Source organism: Phyllopteryx taeniolatus, chromosome 11 (assembly GCF_024500385.1).
Source record: "Phyllopteryx taeniolatus isolate TA_2022b chromosome 11, UOR_Ptae_1.2, whole genome shotgun sequence".
Taxonomy (NCBI): domain Eukaryota; kingdom Metazoa; phylum Chordata; class Actinopteri; order Syngnathiformes; family Syngnathidae; genus Phyllopteryx; species Phyllopteryx taeniolatus.
Window position 1 is genome coordinate 8,854,948 of NC_084512.1, and position 14,791 is coordinate 8,869,738.

The following is a 14,791-nucleotide window of genomic DNA, read 5'->3' on the forward strand; positions in this document are numbered from 1 at the left end:
TGCTAAAATATGTAGCCGTTGTGTAATGATGTCATTGCGTAGTTATGTAGAACGTGTTAATTTAGATTATCATCACATGATTTTATTTGTAAGCATAATATCAATACAACACATTATAGGTTTCTTTTATTATATAACATTATATTTTTGTTTTATTTTTGTTAGAAATTATAAACTGTATATTCGTGTCTATATCCATTCGGTATTAACTGTGATTCTTGAACTATTTAAACATCCACCCATCCATCCATTTTCTGAGCCACTTCTCCTCACAAGGGTCGCGGGCGTGCTGTAGCCTATCCCAGCTATCATCGGGCAGGAGGCGGGGTACACCCTGAACTGGTTGCCTGCCAATCGCAGGGCACTATTTAAACATATCAAGTAAATTTTCAAGCCACCAGAGAAATACTTCTAAATCTTTCAAACTAATGTTGAAAACGTTTTGCAGGACTAGATTTAGATTTGTGTGGGAGTGCATTAGTAGTACGTTTTAGTATTATTATTATCTAGTGATCATGACTGAAGGTGTAGCCCTTTTCAGATTGTTAATGCTACTGTGCATGACTATGTGACTTCCTAACCAGACATTTGCACTGAAATGTGTTTGAATGATTTGAACAAAAAATTGTTTTTGGTTTCTATGTGCCCTGCGATTGGCTGGCAACCGGTTCAGGGTGTACCCCGCCTCCCGCCCGAAGATTGCTGGGATAGGCTCCAGCAGCCCGCGATCCGAGTTAGGATAGGCGGTAAAGAAAATGGATGGATGGATGGATGGACAAAACAAAAATCCTTGTCTCATCAAACGCACGCAACAGCTACTGCAGTCAGCCAACAGTGATTGCTGTGACTGCCTGTGACTAAATGCGTCTCTATTGAGCTGAGCCATCACAATTGCTGACATACTGTAACTCACAATACAGACAGGCTGAGTATGTATTTATTTATTTATTATAATTTTTTGTTTTTTTACTGTGTGACACAGTATTAATTTCAGGTCATTTAGAGGGAAAGTGCATCTGTGAAAGCATTTGAGTCAAAGTTGCTAAAAGTTTCCAAATATATTTAGTAGCTGAATTTGTTGCTAGGTAATTAAAAAAAAAAAAAGTTCAAAGGGTAGTCTCAAAGTCTGTTAAATCCAGCAAAAATAAGTACAGGTAGTGAAATTTTCATCAATGACGCTCTCTCCCTCCCCTTCCATTTGTGCCAGCCCAACTGGCTTATCCAATCTTATCCAATCACAGATCAGGATTAAGCCTCTACGCACTCATGGGTTTACAGGAAGTCGCAATTTATACAACTCTTAACACCATTTTGCATGACACATAACTGCGGGGTCATTATGATACAAATTATTTTAAAGACGCATTACTAACATCGAAAAGTTTCTGTACCACAGCTAATAAGCTTACATTTTATATTTGTAATGGAATATGACAAAGCCTACAGAGTTTTAACATGGTCCCCACAGCATATCAAACATTACCTTTAATAACAAAGAACATAATTGTCATCATGAACCATGTAAGTGGTTCTGAATCAGCTAATTGAATGAGTATTTGAATTTAAGTAAAAAGAACAAAGGAAGCATGCTAGTTTTTGTATCGTTATTTTTGTTCAATCTTTTAAGGCTGGCTCCTTTAGGCACGGTAGTTACGCATCCAATTATACATTATTTCATCAGTAGAAAAGTAACTAGCGCATACTCCAGTATGTTGTTACTAACTTGACATGACATGTTTAACCCAAGTGATGACATGACTCGACGAGAAAATGAACAACATTTGATTTATTTGGGACTCAACTTGACTTACTTGATTTTTGCCACAGTAACTTGGTACTTGCTTAAAATTTGAAGGTTAAGACATGAGACTTACGACTTGCACATATGTGACTTACTCTAGCTGTCCTCTGCTATAAGAAAAAAAATTGACATTTTGTTTGAAGCACTAATGGTTGTTGAATATGAAGAACAAACATACTAGTAAGAAAAACTGTTATCTGCTGGATCAGGTGAAGCATTTCCCTCCAACTTGTTATTGGTAATTTATACTTAACAGAATGACCTAAAGGGGGACCCTAGAGCCGAAACAGAACAAAAAACATCCGTTACATAAGGCTCCGTTAAGGTACTATTCAGTTTTCATAGATCATTTCAAAAAAAAAAAAAAGATTTTACGAGATTTTCTTTTATGATACACTGTGTTTTATTTAATATGTTGTTGAACTATAAGACAGAAATGTTGCTGGAAAACTAAAAGAGTAAATTGTCTTGCAGTGGCCGACTGGTTAGAGCGTCAGCCTCACAGTTCTGAGGACCCGGGTTCAATCCCCGGCCCCACCTGTGTGGAGTTTGCATGTTCTCCCTGTGCCTGCGTGGGTTTTCTCCGGGCACTCCGGTTTCCTCCCACATCCCAAAAACATGCATTAATTGAAGACTCTAAATTGCCCGTAGGTGTGACTGTGAGTGCGAATGGTTGTTTGTTTGTATGTGCCCTGCGATTGGCTGGCAACCAGTTCAGGGTGTACCCCGCCTCCTGCCCGATGATAGCTGGGATAGGCTCGAGCACGCCCGCGACCCGAGTGAGGAGAAGCGGCTCAGAAAATGGATGGATGGATGGATGGATGTCTTGCAGTGTAACCTGCACATTAAGAAATGTGACATTACTTAGTTTCCTCCTTCCGAGATTTCTCTTATTGGATGTGGCCTGATCGATGATTGGGATTTCATTGTTTTTTTGACACTTTTTTTTTTTGCAGCAAAGAGCTTTTCAATTAACTAATGTGTAGATTACCATCAATCTTTCAACCAAAAGTCAAGCTCACCCGACTCAATTTGCCCAGACGAACAGATAACTTTGAACCTTTGGTCCGCTTCGAAACATTCATCCCCGGCATGCTGACATTACACACTGACTTGTGCTGTCTATCAGTTTTTCTCCGCAAAGTAGCGTGTGTATTGGTGGCCTGGTTGAAAAGATCCCATTACCAATATAATCAGTTTGCTGATTTATAATATGCTCGGATCAGCTTCAACTCTTGTGTGTTCATGTATTCATCACTCAGAGACTTCCTTCATGTGTTGCAGTGTCCTGGTCCTGGCTCAGGATCCCAGGGGTACTGCAGCGCCTGGGCTTCACCTACTTTGTTTTGGCTCTACTGCAGATTCTGTGGGGACACAAAGAGAGTCAGCAAAAAGAAGTAAGCAGTTCCTTTAATGGCTTTTTTACCTTTTAACTCATTTTTTTTATGTATTTGGGGACCTCTTTACTATTAGGGTAAATTCATAATTTTTTTTTTGTAAATATTACCACAATTGTAACTATTAATGATATTTGGTGGTGTTATGTTTTTTATTGGTGTTATATTATATATAATTCTAAAATCATATTTCTTTACCCAATTTTTATCATTATCCTTCTTTTTTTTTTTTTTTGCTGGTGAAGTTGTTCCGCTGTCTCATTTTGAAAACCTATTTCAAGTTACCAAATACGGTTCCTAGAATCAATGTTTGAATGTTGATTATTGGCTAATCAGGTCAAAACCCCCAAAATATGTATCTCGAAGCACCGGACTAATGTAATTGATTTGTATTTTTTGTCGATTGTCAACGATTGCACTTTAATTTGAAGCGTTTTTACGACAGGGTCACTGGTGGTCCCCCCTCCAGGATGTGGTTTTGTACTGGCCCCAGTGGCTGACCATCATCCTCTTGGAGACCTTGTGGCTGTGCATCACCTTCCTCCTGCCTGTACCCAACTGCCCCAGGTATGTACAGTAGGTCCAAGCCTCCTCTCATGTAAATGAGTGAATCTACTGAATAATTCTCTCGTCTTGTTTGCTGAAGGTGTAAACTGCGCAGAGCTCTTCATGATTTTTGTGAGCTCCAGGTTTCTGGTTGTGGTGTAGCATCAGTTGGTGTGCACCTTGTGTTGTTGCTGTTATGAACTGCAGTGATGTATGGGCTCGTGCTGAATGCTTCAGAGGGTGTAATTAGACTATCTGGCTCTGACATGTGCAGTAAGAGGAGGGGAGGCAAAGGATCCATCTTCCTCGCTCTGAGACCTCCGCTAAGTGCTGCTTTTTGTGTCGCTTCTAACACACACAATTACCAAATATTGTCTGTTTCACCTAGTGTATCGTGTGTGTGTGTGTTTGTGTGCATGTGTGTGTTTGGACTGATGAATTATTTTCCTCTGTGCTGAGATAATCTTGTCAACAACAAAACAAAAAGTTGTAAATTATAAGTTTGCATACATATTTAGAGTTTTTCATTCCAGACATTTACTTTCAGTAAAGCAATTCAATGTTATTTTTGTCATAATGTTGATGTCTGTGTTGCTATCAGAGGGTATCTGGGAGCTGGTGGAATTGGGGATAACGGTCTTTTCCCTAACTGCACTGGAGGGGCGGCGGGATACATCGACATGTGGTTATTTGGTGACAACATGTACAGGTATCCCACTTGCAAAGTAAGTGTCTTTGAAATGTAATATCACTTTTGATTTAGATTTAGTGGGACAATTTAAAGCAGCATTTTTTTTTTTTTTTTTTTGGCTTCTCTAGGAAATGTATCACACCACCCAACCTTTCGACCCAGAGGGCATTCTGGGTACAATCAACTCCATTGTGATGGGATTTCTGGGAATGCAGGTAAGACACATCATGTGCAGTATTCCATCGCCTGCATTAAATAGAGCGACAATTGTACTACAATTTTGTAAATGGTTTACTGGGTAAAATTACCAACTCACTCACTCAAATGCAAAATGTCACAGTGTTTCTGAAGATAAATGATGCTGAAAATGTCCAATAAATGCAGAGTAGTAACTTGCCCAGTAGTAACTTTGTTTCTTTTCTTCAACTGGTTGGATTCATCCATCAAATTTTAGTCCACACTCATTAAAGTTGTGTGTAAAATATGTATCTCTTTCATAACTACAAAGCTGCCTTCATGAAATGTCAAAATGTTGTCAAGAAGAGAAATCTTTTGCCATAAAGTTTGATAGCAGCAGAGTCAGTTTAAACTTTGGTGGTGAGAATTTGCCATTCAAAATCCAACATTTTTCTTTTCCCGATGGACTATTGAGACTAAGCACATCAGTCACTGAGTGTTAGATGACACGCCAGGTGTCCACTGGCCTCCTCTGTGTTGCCTGTGATAATGTCTTCAGCTGAAATGTATTCATCATCACCAAATTAAAGAGAGGGTGCAGATGACTTACACCCCACATCTGGCTCCACGAGATGGGAGAAATATGACCACCGCATCAGGGACACCTCCCAGGCCTATTTGGTTACTCAAGGCCAAATAACTGAATATGTTGGTTGTGTCGGTTGATTCGTTTATAATGTGTATTCAAATGAGTTTTGCCCTTATCTCTCTGCAGGCAGGGAAAATAATCGTTTTCTACAAGGAGAAGAACATCCACATCCTGTGCAGGTTCTTAGTGTGGGCAACCATCTTGGTAGGTCATCTGTAAGTTATCCTACCACTCAGTGGAGACAACAAACCACTCATATAAGAACAATTCATCTTTCAGGTAAATGCTGCACTGTTTTTTTTAAGGCTGCCTGGATGTTAGTCATCACTGTTGAATCCATTCATTAGCAGGGCTTAGTGAGGACGAGTGTGTGATCTCAGTACAATTCAACAACATCCACATGTGGTGCATTTCCGGGCAGACACGACTAGCCAGTGCCACACGGGAATACGCACTGTCTCTCATGACTGCCCCATGTGTAGCGCCAAAACACTGGCCGCAATATTAGGTACACCTGCACAATCCGATGCACCCAAAACAAAAGTTGTAAAAAAAAAAAAGAACTATACAAGAGAATTATTAACTAAACAATATGTTTATTGTTGCACTTTATTATTTTCAAGTGTTTTCCTACATCATACTGAGAGGTGTTTCCAAATGGTTGTCCAATTTAGCTACATAGAAGGGGGCAAAATATGTTCTCGCAGTTATATAAGAGTGAACTAACACCACCGTTGTAAACACTTTTTGATAGTGGTAATGAAAACGTATTACATTATTTGCTTTTTTAAGGTGTATTTTGGAATGTTTTTGACAGAATATTGCCCAGTGTAACGCATGTGATGGAGAGGAAGGTGGCTTTGCTCACCTGCATGCTAAGCCTCTGCAAATATTTGTAGTCCAAATACATGGCAGTAATGATAAACTGGTATCACAGAGAGAGATTAAAGTCATTAAAAAAATAATAATAATGTTTTCATTACATAGTAGCTTCTAGTTAATATTTATTTTGGAGCTTCACTCCATTCTGGGTGGTCTCCAAACACAAAAAGGCCAAAAAGAGGCAAGCTGGCATCTGTTTCACTGAGAGGGGGAATGCGTCCCACAGGGAGAGGTGAGGGTTACACGAGATGGTCTGTTTTGCATCTCAAAACGTGACAGGAGGCTGTCAGCCCACTCTAACGAGACTGACTGTTGTCCAAGCCTACACTTGTGATTGGTCATTATTTTGCTAATCAGCGTGAGATGCTGCAGAAATATTTTATGTCGTTTTTAAAATGAGGTTAAGAGTAGCCTGCGCGCTGCAGAGGCAAACGTCCTTAAGTGGTAGTCATGTGACTTCAAGTGATGATGGAGCTGGATGGGCTGCCTGCATCGCCGCCTTTGAAATTAAACTGAAGAGGCCAGCCATGTTGGCCAGGGACACCACACAAAGGCTGTGCCCGAAATCACTTTCTAACCACTATATAGGGCACTATATTGTGGTTATGCCATTTTGTAGTGGTGTCCGAATGCTTAGAGTTTAAAAAAAAAAAAAAAAGCATAGCAAAACATAGTGACCAATCGATGGTCACTCACCGAGTCGTAATATAACATAATGCATTGTGTCTTCAGAGAAGAAGAAGAATGGCGGGCCTAGATGCGTCAGAGACAAAGGGACTGAATTTTGCGCAGAAATTTTCTTTTCAACAAAGAAAAAATCCTTTCGCTTTAATAATGTGCAGCACTCTTTTTTTGTTTTTTTACCGACTGCAACAACCGACTTTGTTATTGTGCGACAGCTGTGATGTCATAAACAGAGCGCCGTGTAGTGTCGGAAAGCTGTTATGAATGAGCTCACAATATAGTCCACTATATAGTGCAACCCTACATTGGGAGAATGGAGTAGTAGTGAATGAGTGAACGGTTTCGAACACAGCAATAAACAGCAATTCAGAGTGAGAAATGTACCAAAAATGTGCCTCTACAAACTTGCTCAGTTATGAAGTTGTGTCTATTCTATCGTAATATAGTATAGTATAGTATAGTATAGTGTCTATATAATAGCCAAGATGGCGCCTACATGGGTGGACGCCTCGGTAGTAGTGTGCTGTCTGGCATTGACTGTGTTTTTGTCCTTTTCGTTCGTCTTTGGAGACATTATGCGACATAATTACACGAGGGAAGAATTGCTAAGCACTGAGGAGCCAACTCAAATCAACAAAGTTTCTTCACTTCACGAGTGGTGCGACAAGGAAGCGACTGCACTCTAAGGTGCATGGAGGAGAGGATGACGCCACAGAGGAAAGCGTGCCGGAGTGCAGGTTAAGCTCCAACAGCGTGGACTTTGAATGCCGCTTCGACTTCCATTTTGCATGTTCAGTAACAACAAGCCATGGTTCACTGCCACACTTGGCCAACTTCGCCAGCCTAAAGAGGATGCCTATCAGAGTGGGGGGACAGGGCCCTGTACATTCGGGCCAGAAACCAGCTGAGAAAATAAATCAACATCGCAAAGAGAAATCATGCAGATTCACTGCTAACAACTCTGCATCAGTTTACCGAGGATTACAATCGCTGACCAACTACAACCGATCATCCTTCCAAGTGGAGAACAATAAAAGACTGGTTGACAACTTGAATACCTTCTACTGCAGATTTGAAAAGGACACTTTATCAGCCCACGCCCACCCAGCTGCACCACTCTGACCCTCTCTTCTGTACTGACCATTCACGAACAGGACGTGACGTGTCTTTAAACAACAAAAGACCAACAACGTGGCAGGCCCTCCTCCTACTTGAAAGTCTGCGCAGACTAGCTTAATCCAGTTTTCACACAGATATTCAATAGATCTTTAGATTTTAGATCTGCCTCAAACACCCCCAGCATCATTCCCCATCAGTCCCCAAGAAACCTGCAATCTAAGGACTGAATGACTACCCACCTGCCGCCCAGACATCTGTGGACATAAAGTCCTTTGAGCGCCCCGTGCTGGACCACCTAAAGAGCATCCCAGGACCCCTCCTGGACCCCCTGCAGTTGGCCTATCGAGCAAGCAGGTCTGTGGATAACGCAGTCAACATGGGACTGCAGTTCATCCTAGAACACTTTGACAGCACAGGTACCTATACGAGGATCCTGTTCATGTACTGCAGCTCTTTGTTGAACACCATCATCCCCAAACTCCTCTCCTCCAACCTTAATGCAATGCAGTTCGACACCATTAAAACAGTGATACTGTAAATGTATCACACCACCTGTCATAATGAGAAAAGACTTCAGATTTCAGTGAGTGCTAAAAAATTTGCCATTTTGAACAGGAATTAGGAATTTCACATTAAATTCACCTTTTCATATCATCTTACTGTGGGCTTCTTGATAAGTCAGAAAATTTTCAAGCTATCATTAAACCATTATAACTTTTTGTCTGTTCAGGAACTACAGAAAAGAACAGTCACAGTGACATCTTAACTGAGAAATAATACTACTTTTTTTTCATGTAAAACAGTGAATTAGAAAATTCATTGGTAAAAATAATTGTAGCATTAAAATGTAATTTAAAAAACTTCTACTTACTGGCATATTAACCATTCCAGAAACATACCAAATTATTTTGTTAATTACCAACGCTGTCAATTTTGGGCAGCTGCGGCATGAGCTTTTCATTGAGTGCAGTGTAAATGTCTAAATTAAAGCCCCGTACATACGGCTTCAGTGAGATCTGTCTTTCTGACAGCGTCCTTCAAAATGTATGTACTGTATGTTTGTTTTTGTGTGTGTGTGTGTGCGCGTGCATCTTTTAGTAATATGTTAGGCATTCTGTCAGGTTTTGAATGTTTATTCATTGGGAAAATATTTTTTAAATGGGGGGGAAATATACATTATTTTTTATTCTGTAACAAAATGATGGCTATCTAAAGTAAATGTCCGTATATCAGGGAACACTGGAGCATATTTTTAAATGAAGACTTTTCCGATCGTACGTTCAATACCTTTTGTACTACTTTTACTACAATGTTGTACTTTCTTCAGTAATGTATATTGAGGGTGTTTTGGTTTGATTTGTTTCAAGTAAATACACGAGACTTCAATCCAGTTCACTTATGTTGTCATGTCTACAAGTTCTACTTGTAATATATGAAAATCAATTGAAATTCTGCCATGAAAATTTCACATCATTGACCTGAATCTCTGACAAATGTCCACATTATGTCTCCCGGCAGTGAATATTACAGACCTGTTATTGTAGAGTGTTGGCTGCAGGGAAGTGAAACAAATGAGATCCATTTAGTTTCTCCCAGTGGCACCAAGTGATAAAGTAACACATAACGAGATTAATAAACATTAGACTTTTATGATTCCCCGCACAGCCATGGTTGACCAGTTCATGACGTGGATGCTACTCAACATAATGATGTTGGCAAAGAGTTGTGGTATTTATTAATGAAGAGATGCAGGAATCCGGTGGGAAAATAAAGGAAATGACTGACAAAAATGCAGAGTTGGGTATGTGTCCAGTTTCACAAATATCAATTTGAATTAGAAATGGTTTACTTCACGTAGGTCATAGTTTGAGCAACCTGCTCTCGCTACAACCCCAATTGTGTGGGGGCAGGAAACGTAGATGTTTTACACATTAGCAGGTCACTGTGTTCATTCTCGCAGGAAGCCAACCACAAGACCACAAAATCCAAATCCACTTTCCACCACAGCGGGCTTTAGTCTGATTTCTACGGCAGATTGTTATTCAGAGCAAGCCGAGCTTCTTCCCCCACCAAAAAAAAAAAAAAAAGGAGGAAGAACAACAAGTTGTGCTAATTAAATCCCAACGATCAGGCTCGAGAAGTGAGAGATTGAAATTGAGCGATTGGCCCACATACCAGCCTCATCCCACATCCTGCAGCCTGGAGAGCCTGGAGGCTGAATTCAGCCCCGGCTAGGCTATTTCCACACCATCGATTCTGTCATCTATACAGTCCACGGATGATGGATAGCCACCCAACAAGCACTGATTCTGATCTCCCTTGTGTGCAAAATGTTTCTTCAAATATCTAAATCATATCCAAATGGGAACAGATTAGACACACTTGGTCTTTCATCGATGCCACATTCATCTGATCGTACATGGAGACCATGAGGTCAACTGGGCACTAAATGAATTCTCAGTTGAGAGTGTCAGACACATGCTGAGAATTCATTTAGTGCCCAGTTGACCTCATGGTCTCCGTGTACGATCAGATGAATGTGGCATCGATGAAAGACCAAGTGTGTCTAATCTGTTCCCATTTGGATATGATTTAGATATTTGAAGAAACATTTTGCACACAAGGGAGAAACCAAGCGGCGGGGGGGGGAGAGATCAGAATCAGTGCTTTTTGGAGCCTGGTGATCAAACTACTGTGTTTGTGGTTTGAGCCGTGTGACTTAATGGACCCCGATTGTCTAATGTGCAGAATTTGCCTGAATCTGTTTTAGTGGCCCGATACAACTCGCTTTTTTCCTCTTCATCGATTTGAAATCTGTTTCATTTCCCTCCTTAGGGAATCTCAGCAGCCATCCTTTCTAAGTGCACGCGAGACGAAGGATTTATACCTGTCAATAAAAACCTTTGGTAAGTGCTTTCTGACCCTCTAAATCCAGAATCCAAATCCAAAAAAAAGATGTGTTTTCCACATGGCACAAATCACAGCTACTAAAACACACGTTTAGTTACCTCTAATGACAGCCTGGACTGTAAATAATCACCCGGGATTGTGAGAAGTGTGAGGTGGAGTGCTTATATCCATCCTCTTAACATGATCACTCCTCCTTATGAGCTGCAAAATTGGAATCCCCCATCCTTTCTACCCCCACTGGCAGTCTTGACAGAAACACTCGCTCCGTAGTTTCACGGTGACGGAATGGAAGCAGGATCTGGGAAAAGCATCAACGTAACCGCAGTGCAGCCTGTTCCCAAACGATCATGTGACCATTTGGAGAATAAGACGAAAGTAAAACGTCGTACTGATCGCACTGTACACCCTAATCAAAATAAAGAAATTGCCTCAATCGGATCCCAGACCTAAATTGCATTTTAAATCAGTGGATGACCTAAAGAGGGCTGTGCACAAGAGATGCCCTTGAAAACAATGTTAACAATGTTGGAGCACTTTTGCAAGGAAAACTGAGTTGCCAAGATAGATATTGCCAAGTCAAAATGAACAAGACTGAACGCTGTCATTAAAGCAAAAGTTGCCTCATCCAAATACTTAAAAGTGGAACCTTAAAAGTCAAACACAATAAGGCTTATCGTAGTCATTCTAGAAACTTTTTATACCAAGAAAAAACTTACAGTAGCTCTTCAAGTACCAATAATGATTCTCTAATCTGCAGGATTTGCTTGAAGCTGAAGCTCGTGTTTCAGTTGCGCTATACGACTTGCTTTATTCGTCTTCACTGATGTCATAAATCTGTATTAACATTCAAGTACAGTAGCGTAGTAGGCCTTAGTGCTCATCAAAAACAAGACAGATGTTCTATTCCTAAAACATATATTGTTTTCCACGAAAAACGTCTGGTCACTGAACTGATCAAAAAAAAACATGTTTTCAACACTAAAAAAGAACTGCGAATAGGTGATTCCACAGGTGCCAAACTGCGAATTTGTGGGGTTGCACTGGATTTTAAGTTATGAGCCGCTGCAACATTAAGCACTCTTTGAACATTAACACTGCGTTTAAATGTAGGAACATTTCAAATAATACCTAAATAAGTTTAAAAACAAACCATTCATAACGATTAAATGCAAATGTATTGTACTTCAAAGTTAAATATAAGTGAACCCCTGGAACCAGTGTACCACCAGTGGTACTAGTACCACACTTTGAGAATCACTGGTTTATCCTGTTCAGGGGAGCTCGAGCCTATCCTAGCTGACTTGGAGTGAAAGGCGGACTACACTGTGAACTGTTTGCCTGTCAATCACAGGGAATACAGAGAGACATTTTACACCGTCACTAAGTGGGATCTGGATCCAAAATGCCCGCTTGATTATCGTGGTGTCATTATTTTACAGCAAGACAAAGCTGGTCATTTTAATAGGGGTGTGTCCACTTTCTATAGCCGGTTTTACTTGCTCACAGGCTGGCTACTGTATGACTGCATTTGTTCCGCTTCCACATTCCCTTTGATATGATGGGCACCTCTTAATGTTGCAGCAGGAAGAATGCCGTTTCATCTGCGACGTGTAAGCAAATTCTTCACGATGCTCCATAGGGCCTCCCCCTGCACGAAAGCTGTGCTCATCCCTCGCCATTACCTGCCTTGGCTTTTATAGACAGTTCATCACGCACAGGTTATGGAGCTCTTGAGTACGAGTCCCTGCCTGGATGTCGAGCAGTAATTAACTCCCAGCCAAGAGTCCTTCCTGGCCCCACTTCAGCTGAGCTTTAAAAAAAAAAAAAAAAAAAGGAAAAAAAGCCATCTCGGAGACTGTGGGAGGCAGCCACTTTGCATTAGATGATATTGCATCAAACATTCTTGCACTTAGAAACAGACGGGACATGGCTGGCTGGCAAGAGGCCGTGGGGCACGCGCCAAGGATCCGCCGCTGCTGCTTTATATGCTAGATGGACAAAAGTATTTGGATACCAGTCCATTACACCCACTGTACAGTAATTGCAAGATACATCTTCTAGATGCACTGGGGCGCATCACGGCTGACGTGACCTTGGGATGCCAGGTGACCCGGCCAAAGTTGATCAAGCCCAGACTTGCGACCCAGCTGCACCCTGTCCATGGATCAGCCTCCCCCTTAATCCAAAGCCACCTGGTGGATTTGTCTGCAGCGTCACTCGAGGACTGAATGGTTCTTTTGGTTCATGCCCAATTGGTTGAAGACTCATGAAAAGAGACGAAAAGATGGCACATGTATCCCCTTTGAAGTTATAATAGCTTCCGGTCGTTTGGGAAAACGTTCTACAAGATGTTGGAGTGTGGCCTGGGAAAATAGTTGTCCATCCATCCAGGAGAGCTTTTGTGATCATATCTATTATAAATTTCTGTCTCAGTTCATCCCCAAGGTGTTTGATTGGACGAAGGTCAAGTTCTTGCGTCTCCACATTGGTCTTCCCCAACCCCTGACCGATTCCTGCCTTTCATTCTGCAGTCGAGTAATTCTGCTAAAAGGCACAGTGCTGTTGTAGTAAAGTGTTTCTGGTGATCTTTTTCATCAGGTCATTGTCCTACGTGACGTGTATGGGCTGTCTCTCTTTCCTGTTGCTGGCAGGCCTGTACTTTATCACTGATGTAATGAGCTGGTGGGGCGGACAGCCGTTCATATATCCAGGTACCGAACATGGCCTTTACCCTTCAAGGCTCATGGTGTTAAAAATATAAATAGTGCATTTCCCTTCAAAACAACGTAACGCCGTGCATTAATGTTTGCCTCCACTTCTATCCTCCTCAGGGATGAACTCCATCTTTGTGTACGTCGGACACACTCTCCTGGGTTTCTACTTCCCATTCAGCTGGGAGATGCGCTTCCGGGAAAGCCACTGGGAGTGGCTCTTCCAAAGCCTGTGGGGAACTGCATTGTGGGTGATTGTTGCCTACTTGTTGTACAGGAGGAAATTCTTCCTCAAAATTTGAAGAAAACTGTTGTGCTCCATTTACAGTATATTTAATTCTCTATTTTGGTTTTCTTAGCTTCTGTGCAAATCAAATCCTGAACTACACTTGTCTATTATGGAGGTGATACATACTGTACTTATCTCCATAAATATTTTTTTTATATTTCATTGTTATCCAAAGTGATCAGACACGTTCTGTGAAAGCGTTTGTCAAATAAAAACAGCAAACATTTTATCAGCATTTTATGAAGTGCTTATTAACTTGGTGATACATTATCCTTTTTAATAATTGTTACGGTTATATTTAGTGACATATCAGCAAAATATGATTGTCTTTCATTATATTTCACAACAATTTTTCCTACTTCAATCAAATCAACGCAATCCTAGGGACCATTACGACTATGGTTCCATGTCTTAAAAATCTTTAAATTGTGAATCATTCTTAAATATCGGAGCTGCTGTTCAGTGCAGGAAATGTAAGTAACTTGCTTTGTGAATTAATTACAGTGGTTAAATCAAATGGTGGTACTTAACAAATTAGACCAAGTGATTCCAGCACACATCAGGTCACAGTCATTATGGCTCTGTTGCCATGGCCACTCCTCTTTTTCATTGTGTACGTGCCATCTGCTGTGTGAGTGACAATACTTTAATAGGGGTCAAGATGCACAACTCACATTAATGGGACCGACACCTCTCAGCTCACACTCATCCTGTTGGAGAATCAGGGAAATTAAATGCAATACATCAGAGGACACCGGCAAACCAATCACTGAGCCCATGCATACATGATATGTGTTGGAACACCTGGTCACATGACATGACACCTTCAGGAAGCGAAATTTGAGTTTAATTAGGGCTTTCTAGTTCTTCCACACCACGCTCATCCTCCATAATGCACTCAATATGTAAACCAAAAATGTTTTTTTTTTAGATGC

At 40.9% G+C, this 14,791-nt stretch overlaps 1 protein-coding gene across 8 annotated transcripts in view; it reads left to right on the plus strand.

The window, feature by feature from the left end:
- The window catches only part of si:dkey-192p21.6 (uncharacterized protein LOC565246 homolog), a 39,044-nt gene that overhangs the window by 21,180 nt on the left and 3,073 nt on the right, over positions 1-14,791 (plus strand). Inside the window, exons 11-18 of one of the 8 annotated variants that reach the window (XR_009790671.1) lie at positions 3,086-3,198; positions 3,644-3,765; positions 4,346-4,469; positions 4,564-4,650; positions 5,388-5,476; positions 10,782-10,852; positions 13,455-13,567; positions 13,688-13,774. Coding sequence is in view for 7 of the 8 variants with exons in the window: in XM_061788905.1 (XP_061644889.1) it covers positions 3,086-3,198; positions 3,644-3,765; positions 4,346-4,469; positions 4,564-4,650; positions 5,388-5,465; positions 10,782-10,852; positions 13,455-13,567; positions 13,688-13,869 (890 nt within the window). In the remaining variant the exon portion in view is untranslated. Of the gene's footprint in view, positions 1-3,085; positions 3,199-3,643; positions 3,766-4,345; positions 4,470-4,563; positions 4,651-5,387; positions 5,477-7,397; positions 9,217-10,781; positions 10,853-13,454; positions 13,568-13,687; positions 14,374-14,791 lie in introns of those variants that run through there. The other 7 variants (XM_061788907.1, XM_061788905.1, XM_061788911.1 and 4 more) reach the window with 7 other exon arrangements.